This window comes from Ahaetulla prasina, chromosome 17 (genome assembly GCF_028640845.1).
Source record: "Ahaetulla prasina isolate Xishuangbanna chromosome 17, ASM2864084v1, whole genome shotgun sequence".
NCBI lineage: Eukaryota > Metazoa > Chordata > Lepidosauria > Squamata > Colubridae > Ahaetulla > Ahaetulla prasina.
The window spans coordinates 10,969,076-10,983,272 of record NC_080555.1 but is presented as its reverse complement, the minus strand read 5'-3'; the positions used below and the strand labels follow the sequence as shown (position 1 = coordinate 10,983,272).

At 48.0% G+C, this 14,197-nt stretch overlaps 1 protein-coding gene across 1 annotated transcript in view; it reads right to left on the bottom strand.

Annotated features, from left to right (window-relative positions):
- Positions 1-10,078: 10,078 nt before the first annotated feature.
- SNX15 (sorting nexin 15) overlaps positions 10,079-14,197 on the bottom strand; it is a 52,187-nt gene continuing 48,068 nt past the window's right edge. The window contains exon 8 of the mRNA XM_058160048.1: positions 10,079-10,267. Coding sequence (XP_058016031.1) covers positions 10,251-10,267 — 17 coding nt within the window. The 3' untranslated portion in view covers positions 10,079-10,250. The remainder of the gene's footprint in view (positions 10,268-14,197) is intronic.

Sequence of the window (14,197 nt, the reverse complement as noted above, 5' to 3'; positions counted from 1 at the left end):
ACAGATTTAGGTGATCCTGGAAGAGGCGAGGTTTCATTAAGAGGCAGGGAGTTTGGATCCATCATCTACAAATGATACATATACAATTATGATATATATCAGGGGTCTCCAACCTTGGCAACTTTAAGACTTGTGCTTTGCTGGCTGAGGGATTCTGGGAGTTGAAGTCCACAAGTCTTAAAGTTGCCAAGGTTGGAGACCCCTGATACATATATATATTCAGGTAGTCCTTGACTTACGACCACAATGGAGCCCAAAATTTCTGTTCTTAAGTTAGCCGTTTGTTAAGTGAGCTTTGCTCCCTTTTACGACCTTTCTTGCCCAGGTTGTTAAGTGAATCACTGCAGTTGTTAAGTTAGGAAAACGGTCGTTAAGTAAATCTGGCTCCTTCGTTGACTTTGCTGGTCAGAAGGTCGCAAAAACTGATCATGTGACCCGAGGAAACTGCGACTGTCATAAATACGAGTCGGTTGCCAAATGTCTGAATTCTGATCATGTGACCCTGGGGAGGCTGCAACGGTCATAAATGTGAAAAATGGTCACATGTCATTGTTTTTTTCCCAGGGATGTTGTAATGTGAACGGTCACTAAATGAACCGCTCTAAATTGAGGACTACCTGTACCAGGTTGAAAAAGTGCAAAGAAGAGCAACTAAGGTGATCAAAGGCCCGGAGACTAAAACGTATAAAGAACGGCTGCAGGATTTGGGTCTGGCCAGTCTAGAGAAGAGAAGGATTAGGGGAGATATGATAGCAGTCTTCCAGTATTTAACAGATGAACAGAGTTGGAAGGGACCTTGTAGGTCATCTAGTCCAACCCCCGCCCAAGCAGGAGACCATACACCATTTCTGACAGAGGGCGGCCCAGTCTCTTCTTGAAAGCTTCCAGGGATGGAGCTCCCACAACTTCTGAGGCAACTTCTGTTCTTTACAGATTAACAGAGTTGGAAGGGACCTTGGAGGTCATCTAGTCCAACCCCCCTGCCCAAGCAGACTCTACACCGTTTTTGACAGAGGGCAGTCCAGTCTCTTCTTAAAAGCTTCCAGGGATGGAGCTCCCACAACTTAAGAAGAGGGGACTCAACTTATTTTCCCGAAGACAAAAAAACAACGGATAAAAGCTAATCAAACAAGCTAGAATTAAAGGAGAACTTTCCTAACAGTGAGAACAATTAACCAATGGAACAGCGTGCCACCAGAAACTGTGGGTGCTCCAGCAGTGGAGGCTTTTAAGAAAAGACTGGGCTTTCAGACTTGTCTGAAATGGTATAGGGCCGTGATGGCAAACCTATGGTACCACCGGAAGTTGGGAAACAGGCTGTTTCTGGCCTCGGGGGGGTGTGTGTGTGGGGAAGGCCGTTTTCGCCCCACCCCAGGCTCCAAGAAAGGCTCTGGAGCCTGGGGAAGAGTGAAAAACGGGCCTTCCGGTCCCACCGGAAGTTGGCAAACGGGCCTACTGGGCCCACCGAGCCAAAAGCGGGAGGAGCGTGGGGACGGGGCGCATAGAATTATGGGTGTGGGCGCACGCCCCCTCCCGCTTTTGCCACACAATGGCAAAAAGGTTTGCCATCCCTGGTATAGGGTCTCCTGCTTGAGCAGGGGGTTGGACTAGAAGACCTCCAAGGTCCCTTCCAGCTCTATTCTGATTCTGATTCTTCAGCGCAGTCTCCCTGTTTCGCTAGCTACTATGTGGGCCAGACCAGACCTGCTCTTTCTGAGAGGAGACTAAGCTATGGGGTTTTTTTTGCCTCCAAATTATGCACAGCCAGAGATAATACACACACACACACACACACACACACACACACACACACACACACACACTTTGTCTGATCTGCCAAGTCTCCATCGCCTAAAGGCAGAAGCTTAAAATCCATCCTGCAGAACACTCTGTTCTTTCCGACACATTTATTGTAAATTCTGAATTGTGCATGGTCCAATTTGTGTGTGTGTGTGTGTGTGTGTGTGTGTTTGCAGACTCATGTTGCAAGTCCTCTTCTTCCTTTTATTTTTTTGGAAGGAATAAGCTGGTCGGGGCAGGGAACTGGTTTTGAGCCCCTCGTAGCTTCCTAACAACCCTGTGAGGTAGGCTAGGGCTGGGTGGATAAGAAAGTAGCCAGCACCTGCATTTAATCCAGCATTTTCAGTAGACAACCAGGTGCCTCTGGGCATCTCACAAGGTCAAGATGGAGCCCTATCCCCTCCATAACCTGGTGGTCATTTTCATAAAGTCCAGGTCACTTGCGACCTTTGATCCTAAACTGGATTCGGACATGGATTTTTTCCCCCCCGTTTCCTGTTCTTCCTTTACCACAGGTTTCTCAATCTTAGCACTTCGTGATCTGCTTCAAGACTGGTGGACTTCAACTCCCAGAATTCCCTAGCCATCTGGCCTTAAGTGTGAGGACTTCAATTCCCAGAATCCCCCAGCCAACGTATTTCAAAATAGGTGTACTTTAAGTTCCAGAATTCGCCAGTTAGTATGCTTCAAGATGAATGGGCTTCAACTCCCAGAATCCCCCAGCCACCATGCTTCAAAATGGGTGGACTTCAACTCCCAGAATTCCTTAGCCAGGCTGCTTCAAAATGAGTGGACTTCATTTCCCAGAATTCCCCAGTTAGCATACTTCAAGATGAATGGACTTCAAGATGAATGGACTTTAACTCCCAAAATCCCACAGCCACCATGCTTCAGAATGGGTGGACTTCAACTCCCAGAATTCCCCAGCCATCTTGGCTTAAGTGTGAGGACTTCAGCTTCCAGAATCCCCCAGCCACCATGCTTCAAAATGGATGGACTTCAACTCCCAGAATTCCCTAGCCACCATGCTTCAAGATGGATGGACTTCAACTTCCAGAATCCTCCAGCCATCTTGACTTAAGTGTGAGGACTTCAACTCCCAGAATCCCCCAGCCACCATGCTTTAAGCAAGCTGGCTGGGGAATTCTGGGAGTTGAAGTCCACCTTCCTTAAAGCTGCCAATATTGAGAAATCCTTGTTCTAAGCCATCACATTTGGAAAAAAAATATGGGGTCCATGGCTTGATTTTCTATTTTTTGAAAAGGATGACTTTATTTTTCCAAAATGAACGTCTAGCATGGCAGAGAGGGTGGCCATGCACAGGCAGATCTATGTGCCAAAAGGGAATTTTGGACCTCTTTTGAAAGCAGCTGCCTCTGGCAAAGAATGAGGAGCTCTTAATGGACCCACTCCAATTGAGAAAGTCTCAAGAAGATCAAGACGATTAATGGGGTTTTGGCAACGTCTCCTAAGCCATTTAGCTACTCAGCGGCCGCCTCAGAGCTTGGCAGAGAGAGACCCACGATTCCGCCTCGGACAAGCAGTTTCCACCGTGCTCCCTCGTGGGAACTTCCTAGAAGTTGTAATAACGGGCCCAAAAGCTTCCACTATCAATATTTTATTAGCAAGGAGAGCATTGTGGAAAGTTCTCAGCTCCTTGGGCTGGTCTCCAAGCCAGGCCAAGTTGAGAAGAAGGCTTCGGCCCAGGCCGATTGGGGTGGGCAGACAGTTGAAAGCCACAACTCTTCAAGCGGATGGGGGAATTCTGCGAATCCGAATCCAGCCATCTGTCATTCCCCCTGTCGTAGCCTGAAGATCAGCCAAAACTGGAGCCGACAGAGATCGAGGGGGTGGCTTCATTGGCTTCGGAGGAAAATACGGAGGAGCAGAGCCAGTCCGGCCAGGGCCTTTCAGGATTGGGACCGTTTGTAGGCAGGGAGGAAGGGCAGCAGGATGACCAAGAGAGGCTAAGCAATGACCCTGAGAGACAGAGCTCCGGCGATGAGCAAGGACCATCCCCTCCTGATCCCTGAGCATGGAGAGTGGAGAGAAGGCGAGAACAGCACAGACTGACCCGACAACTTGGGAGGAGAGCGCCCCGCCCTTCTTCAGTTTAGTTTAGTTTACTTGACTGTCATTGCACCTCGTACAACGAAATTAAATGCCATCTTCAGTGTGCATTATAATTATAAAAATAAAACACAAACGCACGTCCTTCACATTCTATACAGTTGAACAGAAAACACCGGATACTGAGTTAATATTGCGCTGCACATTAGAATTCAATATAGTTACTGCCCTGGGATAGAAGCTGTTTTTCAGCCTACGTGTCCTTGTTTTTATTGCCCTGTACCGGCTGCCAGATGGTAATAGTTCAAAAAAAAAAAAAAAAAAGGGGTGCCCAGGATGAGATGGATCTTTAAGAATGTTTTGAACTTTCTTAAAGCAGTGGGAGAAGGCAACCAATGATCCTCTGGGCCGTGACATTAACCCTTTGGAGCAGGGGTGAAATCCAGCAGGTTTTGACAGGTTCTGGAGAACCGGTAGCGGGAATTTTGAGTAGTTCGGAAAACCGGCAAATACCACCTCTGGCTGGCCCCAGAGTGGGGTGGGAATGGGGATTTTGCAGTATCCTTCCCCTGGAGTGGGGTGGGATTGGAGATTTTGCGGTATCCTGCCCCTGCCATGCCCACCAAGCCATGCCCACTAAGCCACGGCCACAGAACCGGTAGTAAAAAAAAATGGATTTCACCACTGCTCTGGAGTGCTATCCTATCTGCCACTGTGCAATTGGCAAACCATACACAGGTGCAGGGACGCGGTGGCTCAGGGGCTAGGACGTTGAGCTTGTCGATCGAAAGGTCGGCAGCTCAGTGGTTCGAATCCCTAGTGCTGCCGTGTAACGGGGTGAGCTTCCGTGACTTGTCCCAGCTTCTGCCAACCTAGCAGTTTCGAAATCACGTAAAAATGCAAGTAGAAAAAATAGGGACCACCTTTAACAGCGTTCTGTGCGTTCTGTGCGCCTTTGTCGTTGAGTCAGGCCGGCCACATGACCACAGAGACGTCTTTGGACAGCACTGGCTCTTTGGCTTTGAAACGGAGATGAGCACTGCTCCCTAGAGTCGGGAACAACTAGCATGCATGTGCGAGGGGAACCTTTATCTTTACCTTTGCACAGGTGTAGTAAGTTAAAATACTCTCTATGGTGCTGTGGTAGAAGGCCACCAGCAGTTCTCCATTCAGTTGGTTGTTTCCTTCTCAAGGCACACCTGGGGACTGAGACTTAAAGGAGATGCTGTGGGGCGGGGCATTCGTCGGGAACAAACGCTGAATTCCTGGAGCGTTGAGTGCCAACGTGTGAACTTTCCTGGATTCCTTGCATTCTTTCTGGATTTCTTGCTTTGCAGCCATGGTGCCCACAGAGTTGGGCTGGACTAATATGCAGCCAGAAGCTGCTTGAGGTTCGTGTGGGGGTTTGTTATCACTCTGCTCTGGGACTTGCCACAAATGTGGGAGCATTTGGGGAAATTTGGAGCAATAAAGAGGGGAAATTTGGAGCAATAATAAAGCTGCCTGTGCTACCTCTGTGCCATGCCCTGGGTCGTAACACCATCGTGTGTGTGTGTGTGTGTGTGTGTGTGTGTGTGTGTGTGTGTATCATGCACAATGGTCCTCCTTTGAGATCTGAATGCAACAAAATTTCATTTTAATGTATGCTGATTAGTATACCTTTAAAGTGACAATAAAGTTTTATTCTATTCTACTTTAAAATGTTTGCTTTAATGACCGCCACAAAAAAACGTTCATAAAATTGGATCCGTCATATACGGGCGGTTCTCGACTTACAACAGTTCATTTAGTAACCATTCCAAGTTACCGTGGCTTTGAAAAAATGTGACTTGCGATCATTTTTTCACAGTTGCAACCTACCTAGCAGCCCTGTGGTTCAGGCGCTTGGCAACTGACTCGTATTTACGACGGTCGCAGTGTCCGGGGTCATGCGATCCTCTTTTGTGACAATGGGGAAGCCGGATTCATTTAACAACCGTGCGACTAATGTGTCAACCGCAGTGATTCACTTAACAACCGCGGCAAGAAATGTTGTAAAGCAGGACAAAACTCACTTAACAGATGTCTCGCTTAGCAACGGTAATGTTGGGCTCCAATGCGGTCGTACGTCGAGGACTAACTGTACTTTCCAGGGAGAGAAAATGATCTCATTTGCAGATGGAAGCCAGCTGGGTGGGGCGTTTCTTAAGTGGATTTTTTCCTTCTCTGGTTTTTTTTTCCCCTCTCTTTCTCTTTCTCTCTATCTCTGTATTGTTTTTTCTTTTTTCTTTTTTTTTTTGCAAGGGGTTATCGAGACAAAGATGGGCGAGACCCCCAAGACGGAGAGATGGAAACAGCCTCCAAGGAAGAACTCAAAAAGCTTTTTGCAAATCCCGTGCAGCTGCCAAGGATTTTCTGGTTGGGGTTTTTTTTTTTTCTTTCTTTCTTTCTTTTTCCGTCGCGCAAACAAAACATAGAACAAGAACTAAATACATATCAATCTCTTCAGCGGTGGGTTTCAGAAATCCTTACCGCCAGTTCGCCGAAAGTGCGCACGCTTGCTTCACGCGTGTGCGGTACTGCCAGGCATGCACCTGGCCTTCCGCGCATGTGCTTCGCTCGTACACGTACCTTCTAGGCGTGTGCCCGGCTTCAAAAATGTGGATAAATAGGACGACATTAACATCCACGTGGGTGGACGGGCCCACATGGAGTCGCCGCTACCGGTTCGCCAGAACTGGTGTGAACTGGCAGAATAGCACCCCTGATTCTCTTGCTTCGCTTTGAATTATTAGTTTCTTTTCCTTTTTAATCATATATATGTGTGTGTGTGTGTGTGTGTGTGTGTGTGTGTGTGTGTGTGTGTATGTATATATATATGTAGGTCTTTGGTTGTTCGGGTTTTCTCCCGTGTAAAATTAGAAGTGTCTTGGCGACGTTTCGACGAAGTCTCACTCGTCATCCTCAGGCCTCAGCTTCGTGCTTCTGGGAGCAATGTGTGATTGCAGCTGTTTCTTCCTTTTTAATTGCTAGTGGGGGTTTGAACTGATTGGGTGGGAGCTTGGCTGTGCTCTGATTGGATGGGGTTTTTTTTGTGCTCTGATTGGCTGGGGGTGTGTCCTGTTTGGGTGGGGGCTTGGTTGTGCTCAGATTAGTCTGAGTTGCAGGAGGATTTGAGCACGACCACAAACACGAAGCCAAACAACAGCAATGCAGCTCACCAGCTCAAATCCCCCTGCAACTCAGACTAATCTGAGCACAACCAAGCCCCACCCAAACAGGACATACCCCCATCCAATCAGAGCACAAAAAAACCCCCATCCAATCAGAGCACAGCCAAGCTCCCACCCAATCAGTTCAAACCCCCACTAGCAGTTAAAAAGGAAGAAACAGCTGCAATCACACATTGCTCCCAGAAGCACAAAGATGAAGCCTGAAGATGACTAATGAGACTTCGTCGAAACGTCGCCAAGACACTTCCAACTTTACGCGGGAGAAAACTCAAATAACCAAAGACCTACACACACACACACACACACACACACACATATATATATATACACAGTCCTCGTACTTACTACTGTTGGTTATCCGCATTGTTGCACGATTACAAGTTGGACAATTGACAACTGGCTGGTTGCCGCATCCCTTGGCCATGGGGTCACCAGATTTGCAATCTTCCCAGCCAGATTCCAAGAAGAAAGTCAATGTGGGAGAGATGGATTCGCTTAACGACCGTGCGAATCACTTAACAACCAGGGCAAGAAAAAAGTCATAAAAGGGTACGACTCGCGTAACAAGCTCCTCGCTTATTACCAAGTCCCAACTGTGTTTATCACTTGAGGACTACACGTAGATTGGATGAATTACTGCAGAAAAATATCTTTTAACCTTGGCAAGTTTAAGGCAAGTGGACTTCAACTCCCAGAATTCCTATGTTGGCTGTGGAACTATGGGAATTGAAGTCCACCCCTCTTAAATTCCCTCAGGTTGAGAAAAACATTGATAGAGTAATATAGGTAGCTGTCAACTTACAACAGTTTGTTTAGCGACCGTTCAAAGTTACAACGGTGCTGAAAAAAGTGACTTACGACCGTGTTTCAGACTTACGACCATCCCTAAGGTCATACGCTCAAACTTCAGACACTTGGCAACTGACTCATATTTATGACCGTTGCAGGGTCCCCTGGGGTCATGTGATCCCCTTCTACGACCTTCTGACAAGCAAAGTCACTGGGGGGCGACCAGATTCACTTAAAAACATCAGTGATTCACTTAACAACTGTGGCAAGAAAGGTCGTAAAAATGGGGTTAAAGGAGCGGTTTCAAACTCATTTAACGGATTTCTCACTTAGCAACGTAACTTCTGAGCTCAATTGCGGTCGTAGGACTTCCCCAGGTGTGAAATCCAGCAAGTTCTGACAGATTCTGGAGAACCGGTAGCGGACATTTTGAGTAGTTCAGCGAACCAGCAAATACCACCTCTGGCTAGCCCCAGAGTTGGGGTGGGAATGGAGATTTTGCAATATCCTTCCCCTGGAGTGGGGAGGGAATGGAGATTTTGCAGTATCCTTCCCCTGGAGTGGAGAGGGAATGGGGATTTTGCAATATCCTTCCCCTGGAGTGGAGTGGGAATGGAGATTTTGCAATATCCTTCCCCTGGAGTGGGGAGGGAATGGGGATTTTTCATTATCCTTCCCCTGGAGTGGGGAGGGAATGGGGATTTTGCAATATCCTTCCCCTGGAGTGGGGAGGGAATGGAGATTTTGCAGTATCCTTCCCCTGGAGTGGAGAGGGAATGGGGATTTTGCAATATCCTTCCCCTGGAGTGGGGAGGGAATGGGGATTTTGCAGTATCCTTCCCCTGGAGTGGGGAGGGAATGGGGATTTTGCAGTATCCTTCCCCCAGGAGTGGAATGGGAATGGAGATTTTGCAATATACTTCCCCTGGAGTGGGGAGGGAATGGAGATTTTGCAGTATCCTTCCCCTGGAGTGGAGAGGGAATGGAGATTTTGCAATATCCTTCCCCTGGAGTGGGGAGGGAATGGGGATTTTGCAGTATCCTTCCCCCAGGAGTGGAATGGGAATGGAGATTTTGCAATATACTTCCCCTGGAGTGGGGTGGGAATGGAGATTTTGCAGTATCCTTCCCCTGGAGTGGAGAGGGAATGGAGATTTTGCAATATCCTTCCCCTGGAGTGGAGAGGGAATGGAGATTTTGCAATATCCTTCCCCTGGAGTGGAGAGGGAATGGGGATTTTTCATTATCCTTCCCCTGGAGTGGGGAGGGAATGGGGATTTTGCAGTATCCTTCCCCCAGGAGTGGAATGGGAATGGAGATTTTGCAATATACTTCCCCTGGAGTGGGGAGGGAATGGAGATTTTGCAGTATCCTTCCCCTGGAGTGGAGAGGGAATGGAGATTTTGCAATATCCTTCCCCTGGAGTGGTGAGGGAATGGGGATTTTGCAATATCCTTCCCCTGGAGTGGTGAGGGAATGGGGATTTTGCAATATCCTTCCCCTGGAGTTGGGTGGGAATGGGAATGGAGATTTTGCAATATACTTCCCTGGAGTGGGGTAGGAATGGAGATTTTGCAATATCCTTCCCTGGAGTGGGAGGAATGGAGATTTTGCAATATCCTTCCCTGGAGTGGAGAGGAATGGGGATTTTCATTATCCTTCCTGGAGTGGGAGGAATGGGGATTTTGCAGTATCCTTCCCCCAGGAGTGGAATGGGAATGGAGATTTTGCAATATACTTCCCCTGGAGTGGGGAGGGAATGGAGATTTTGCAGTATCCTTCCCCTGGAGTGGAGAGGGAATGGAGATTTTGCAATATCCTTCCCCTGGAGTGGTGAGGGAATGGGGATTTTGCAATATCCTTCCCCTGGAGTGGTGAGGGAATGGGGATTTTGCAATATCCTTCCCCTGGAGTTGGGTGGGAATGGAGATTTTGCAGTGCCCTTCTCCTGCCACGCCCACCAAGCCACACCACGCCCACCAGCAGTAAAAAAAATTGGATTTCACCACTGATCTAGCCGTAACGTTGACCAATCCGAGTTGTGGGTGTCATTGTGTGGATCAAACCAAGCTTGTGCCAAAACTCCTTGTGCGGGTCACTCTCAGAAATCTTTTATTCTCCTGAGGAAGGGAAGGAGGGGGGTCTGTTTTCCTCCGCATCCGTCAGGTCTCATCCTGAATTGTGTAGATCACCAGATCGTTGCGGATCTGCCGACACCTTCTCCGCTTCCCCTGGAGCCATCCGGTGGCCAAGGCCACTTTGTGCTTGCGGAGTTTGTACAACAAAGTGACCAGATCCTGTTCGGTCTGCCCGAGGGTTCTCAGACTGGATTGCATATTGCAGTGACGCCGAGGAGGAGACCAATCCTGGGCCGCGATCCTACGCCAATCTCTGATCTGTGGATCAAAATAAAAAGATGGAAGCAGGCGCCGCCTTTAAAATAGACGCAGGATTTCAACGGGCGGATGGATTTTTTGTGGTCTTTCTTTTCTTGGCATGTGGCCTGTACCAAATCATCCTAGACCAGGAGTCTCCAACCTTGGTCCCTTTAAGACTTGTGGACTTCAACTCCCAGAGTCCCTCAGCCAGCAAAGACTCTGGGAGTTGAAGTCTACAAGTCTTAAAGGGACCAAGGTTGGAGACCCCTGCCCTAGACTGTTTTTTTCTTCTTCTTTCTTTTAATCTTTGGGCACTGCGGGTTTACAGATATGACAGATTGACAGAGTTGGAAGGGACCTTGGAGGTCATCTAGTCCAACCCCACCCCCACCCCGCCCAAGCAGAAGACCCTACACCATTTCTGACCGATGGCAGTCCAGTCTCTTCTTGAAAGCCTCCAGTGATGAAGCTCCCACAACTTCCAAAAGCAACTTCTGTTCCATCGGTTGATTGTTCTCCCTGCCAGAAAATTTCTCCTTATTTCCAGGTTGAATCTCTCCTTGATCAGTTTCTATCATCCATTGTTCCTTGTCTGGCCTTTGGGTGCCTTGGAAAATAGCTTGACCCCCTTCCTCCTCTCTGGGGCAGCCCCTCAAATATTGGAAGATTCTCTCTTGTCTCCCCTGGTCCTTCTCTTCACTAGACCAGCCATGTCCAGTTCCTGCAACCGTTCACCGTATGTTTTAGCCTCCAGTTGCTCTTCTCTGCACTCTTTCTAGAGTCTCAATATCATTTTTTATAGTGTGGTGACCAAAACTGGATGCAGGACTCTAGGTGTGGCCTTACTAAGGCTTTATAGAGTGGTATTAGTACCTCCCTTGATCCTGATTGTATCCCTCTGTTAATGCAGGTTAGGATTGCGTTGGCTTTTGGGGCTGCTGCTGGCTCCTATTTAACCGGTTGTCTACAATACTGCATCCCGTTTTGGTCACCACGCTATAAAAAAGATGTTGAGACTCTAGAAAGAAGTGCAGAGAAGAGCAACCAGGATGATGAGGGGACTGGAGGATAAATCATACGATGAACGGTTGCAGGAACTGGACATGGCTGGTCTAGTGAAGAGAAGGACCTGTCTATCTATCTTCCATCTGTCTGTCTGTCTGTCTCTCTTTCTCATCCATCCATCCATCACCGTGTTCTGTCTCAGGTGGGCCCCCATCTTCCCAGGGTCACTGTCTCTCCCCCCACCCCCAGGACTCACCACAGCTTCCTTTGGCCTTGTGGGGCTGCACCACTCTACTCCAGTGAAATCGTCCAGGATCCAGACCAGCCCGTAAAAGCCCGCCAGCGTCAAGAACCACAGCAGCAGCCTTTGTCCCAGCACTTCGGAGGGGAGCTGCAAGTCTTGTTCGTCCAGGGATCCCTCGTGGTTCTTATCTGAATCGCTCAGGACCAAAGTGGGACCCGTCCAGCCCAGCAGGCAGGAGAAGACCGCCTTGAGAAGGGAGCTGCCCTCCTGGAGAGCCATTCAGTCATGCTTGGCTTTGCCGGGCTCTCAGCTGGGTGTGGGCTAACCGTGACATCACAAACCCCTGCAGAGGTGAGCTGCCAGGCCTCTGTTTCCCAACCCTGGCAACTTTAGGGTGAATGGACTTCAACTCCCAGAATTCCCCAGGCATGTGCTAGCTGGGGAATTCTGGGAGCTGGGTGGATTTCAACTCCCAGAATTTCCTAGCTAGCATATGTGGTCTTCAACTCCCAGAGTTCCCTAGTCAGCATAGGTGGACTTCAACTCCCAGAATTCCCTAGTCAGCATAGGTGGACTTCAACTCCCAGAGTTCTCTAGTCAACATAGATAGACTTCAACTCCCAGAATTCCCTAGTCAGCATAGGTCAGGGGTGGGCAACTATGGCCCCTTTACAACCTGTGGACTTCAATTCCCAGAATTCCAGAGCCAGCATGGCTGACTCAGGAATTCTGGGAGTTGAAGTCCACAGGTCCCAGAATTCCCTAGCTAGCATAGCTGGACTTCAACTCCCAGAATTCCCTAGCTAGCATAGCTGGACTTCAACTCCCAGAATTCCCTAGCTAGCATAGCTGGACTTCAACTCCCAGAACTCCCTAGTCAGCATAGGTGGACTTCAACTCCCAGAATTCCCTAGTCAGCATAGATGGACTTCAACTCCCAGAATTCCCTAGTCAGCATAGTGGACTTCAACTCCCAGAGTTCTCTAGTCAGCATAGGTGGACTTCAACTCCCAGAACTCCCTAGTCAACATAGGTGGACTTCAACTCCCAGAGTTCTCTAGTCAGCATAGCTGGACTTCAACTCCCAGAACTCCCTGGTCAGCATAGGTGGACTTCAACTCCCAGAATTCCCTAGCTGACATTTAATGTTCTGACTGCTTTGTGTTTTGTATTTTAACTTTGTTCTGAATAAAATAAAAGAGTTTTTTTAAAAAATAGGCCAAGACAGGCAAGCTGGCTATGCAAGAGACTTGGGGTGGGCAGCTTGTATGACACCCACCCACCCATTTTTTGGTACAGGGGGCGCTGGAAACAAGCGCAGAGTTTCCCGATGTGTGATTTGGGCGATGCAGAAAAATTCTAGCCTGCTCCATGGCAGCATATCACTGTCCAAATATGTCTAGACTTGTCTAAATTCTTCTAAAATCCTCTTCAGGTGTCTTCTCCCAGCAGGCCAAGGAATAAAAATTCAAAAAATTGCAGCTTGTGCCACCGACCCTAAAGTTTGCCTTTCTCTGCACCACATGCACCACTTCTGGTCCACTATGATACAAAAAAATAAAAAATAAAACAAATGATGAGAACTTCAAGAGTGCAGAGAAGAGCGACAAAGATGATCAGGCATCTGGAGGCTAAAACATACGGTGAACGGTTGCAGGAACTGGGCCTGGCTAGTCCAGTGAAGAGGAGGACCAGGGGAGACAGGATAGCATCTTCCAATATTTGAGGGGCTGCCCCAGAGAGGAGGAAGGGGGTCAAGTTATTTTACAAAGCACCAGAAGGCAGGAGAAGAAACAATGGATGGAAACTAATCCAAGAGTGAAGCAACCTGGAATTAAGGAGAAACTTCCTAACAGTGAGGATAATTAACCAGTGGAACAGCTTGCCACCAGAAATCATGGGTGCTCCACCACTGAAGGTTTTAAAGAAAAGACTGGACAGCCATTTGTCTAGAATAATATAGGTTCTCCTGCCGAGTAGAGGGTTAGGCTAGAAGACCTCCAAGGTCCCTTCCCACTCTATTATTCTATGGTCTATATCAAGGGCCTGCAACCCGTAGGCTCTTTCATGCCTCTGCTGTGGCTCCCTGTCACTCAAAATATGTGTCCCGACCGCCAATGTACGGCACCCACCGACACGTGATTTATTGAGCGTTTCAACCTATCTATTTTTTTTCCCCCCGGAGTTCAAAACGTTTTTGTTGCATGCAGAAATAAAAATTTGCTTTCTCTGTAGCGGGTCATTGATTTCGTAAATGCAACACACAATATAGGGTTTTTTTATACATAGCATAAAGGTAAAAAAAACCGATATAGGCAGTGTTAGCTTCATTTCAGATGTCAAAAAGGGTTTTGTGGCTCCCGGTGTTTTGTTTTCAGTGAGGGTTTAAGGTTGCCGATTCCTGATCTATATGATTACAAAGTTCAACAAAAATTTCTTAAAAAGAAAGAAGAGAGGAATAGAGGGTAAGATGGAGGAGCCGAAGGAGAGAGAGGGATAAAAGGAAGGGGAAGGAGAGGAAGATAGGATAGGGCAGGGGTCTGCAAACTTGGCTCTTTTAAGACTTGTGGAATTCAACTCCCAGAGTTCAAAGTTGGACTTTGCAACTTTGCAACTCTGCAAAGCTGGCTAAGGAACTCTGGGAGTTGAAGTCCACAGGTCTTAAAAGAGCCAAGTTTGCAGACCCCTGGGATAGAGGA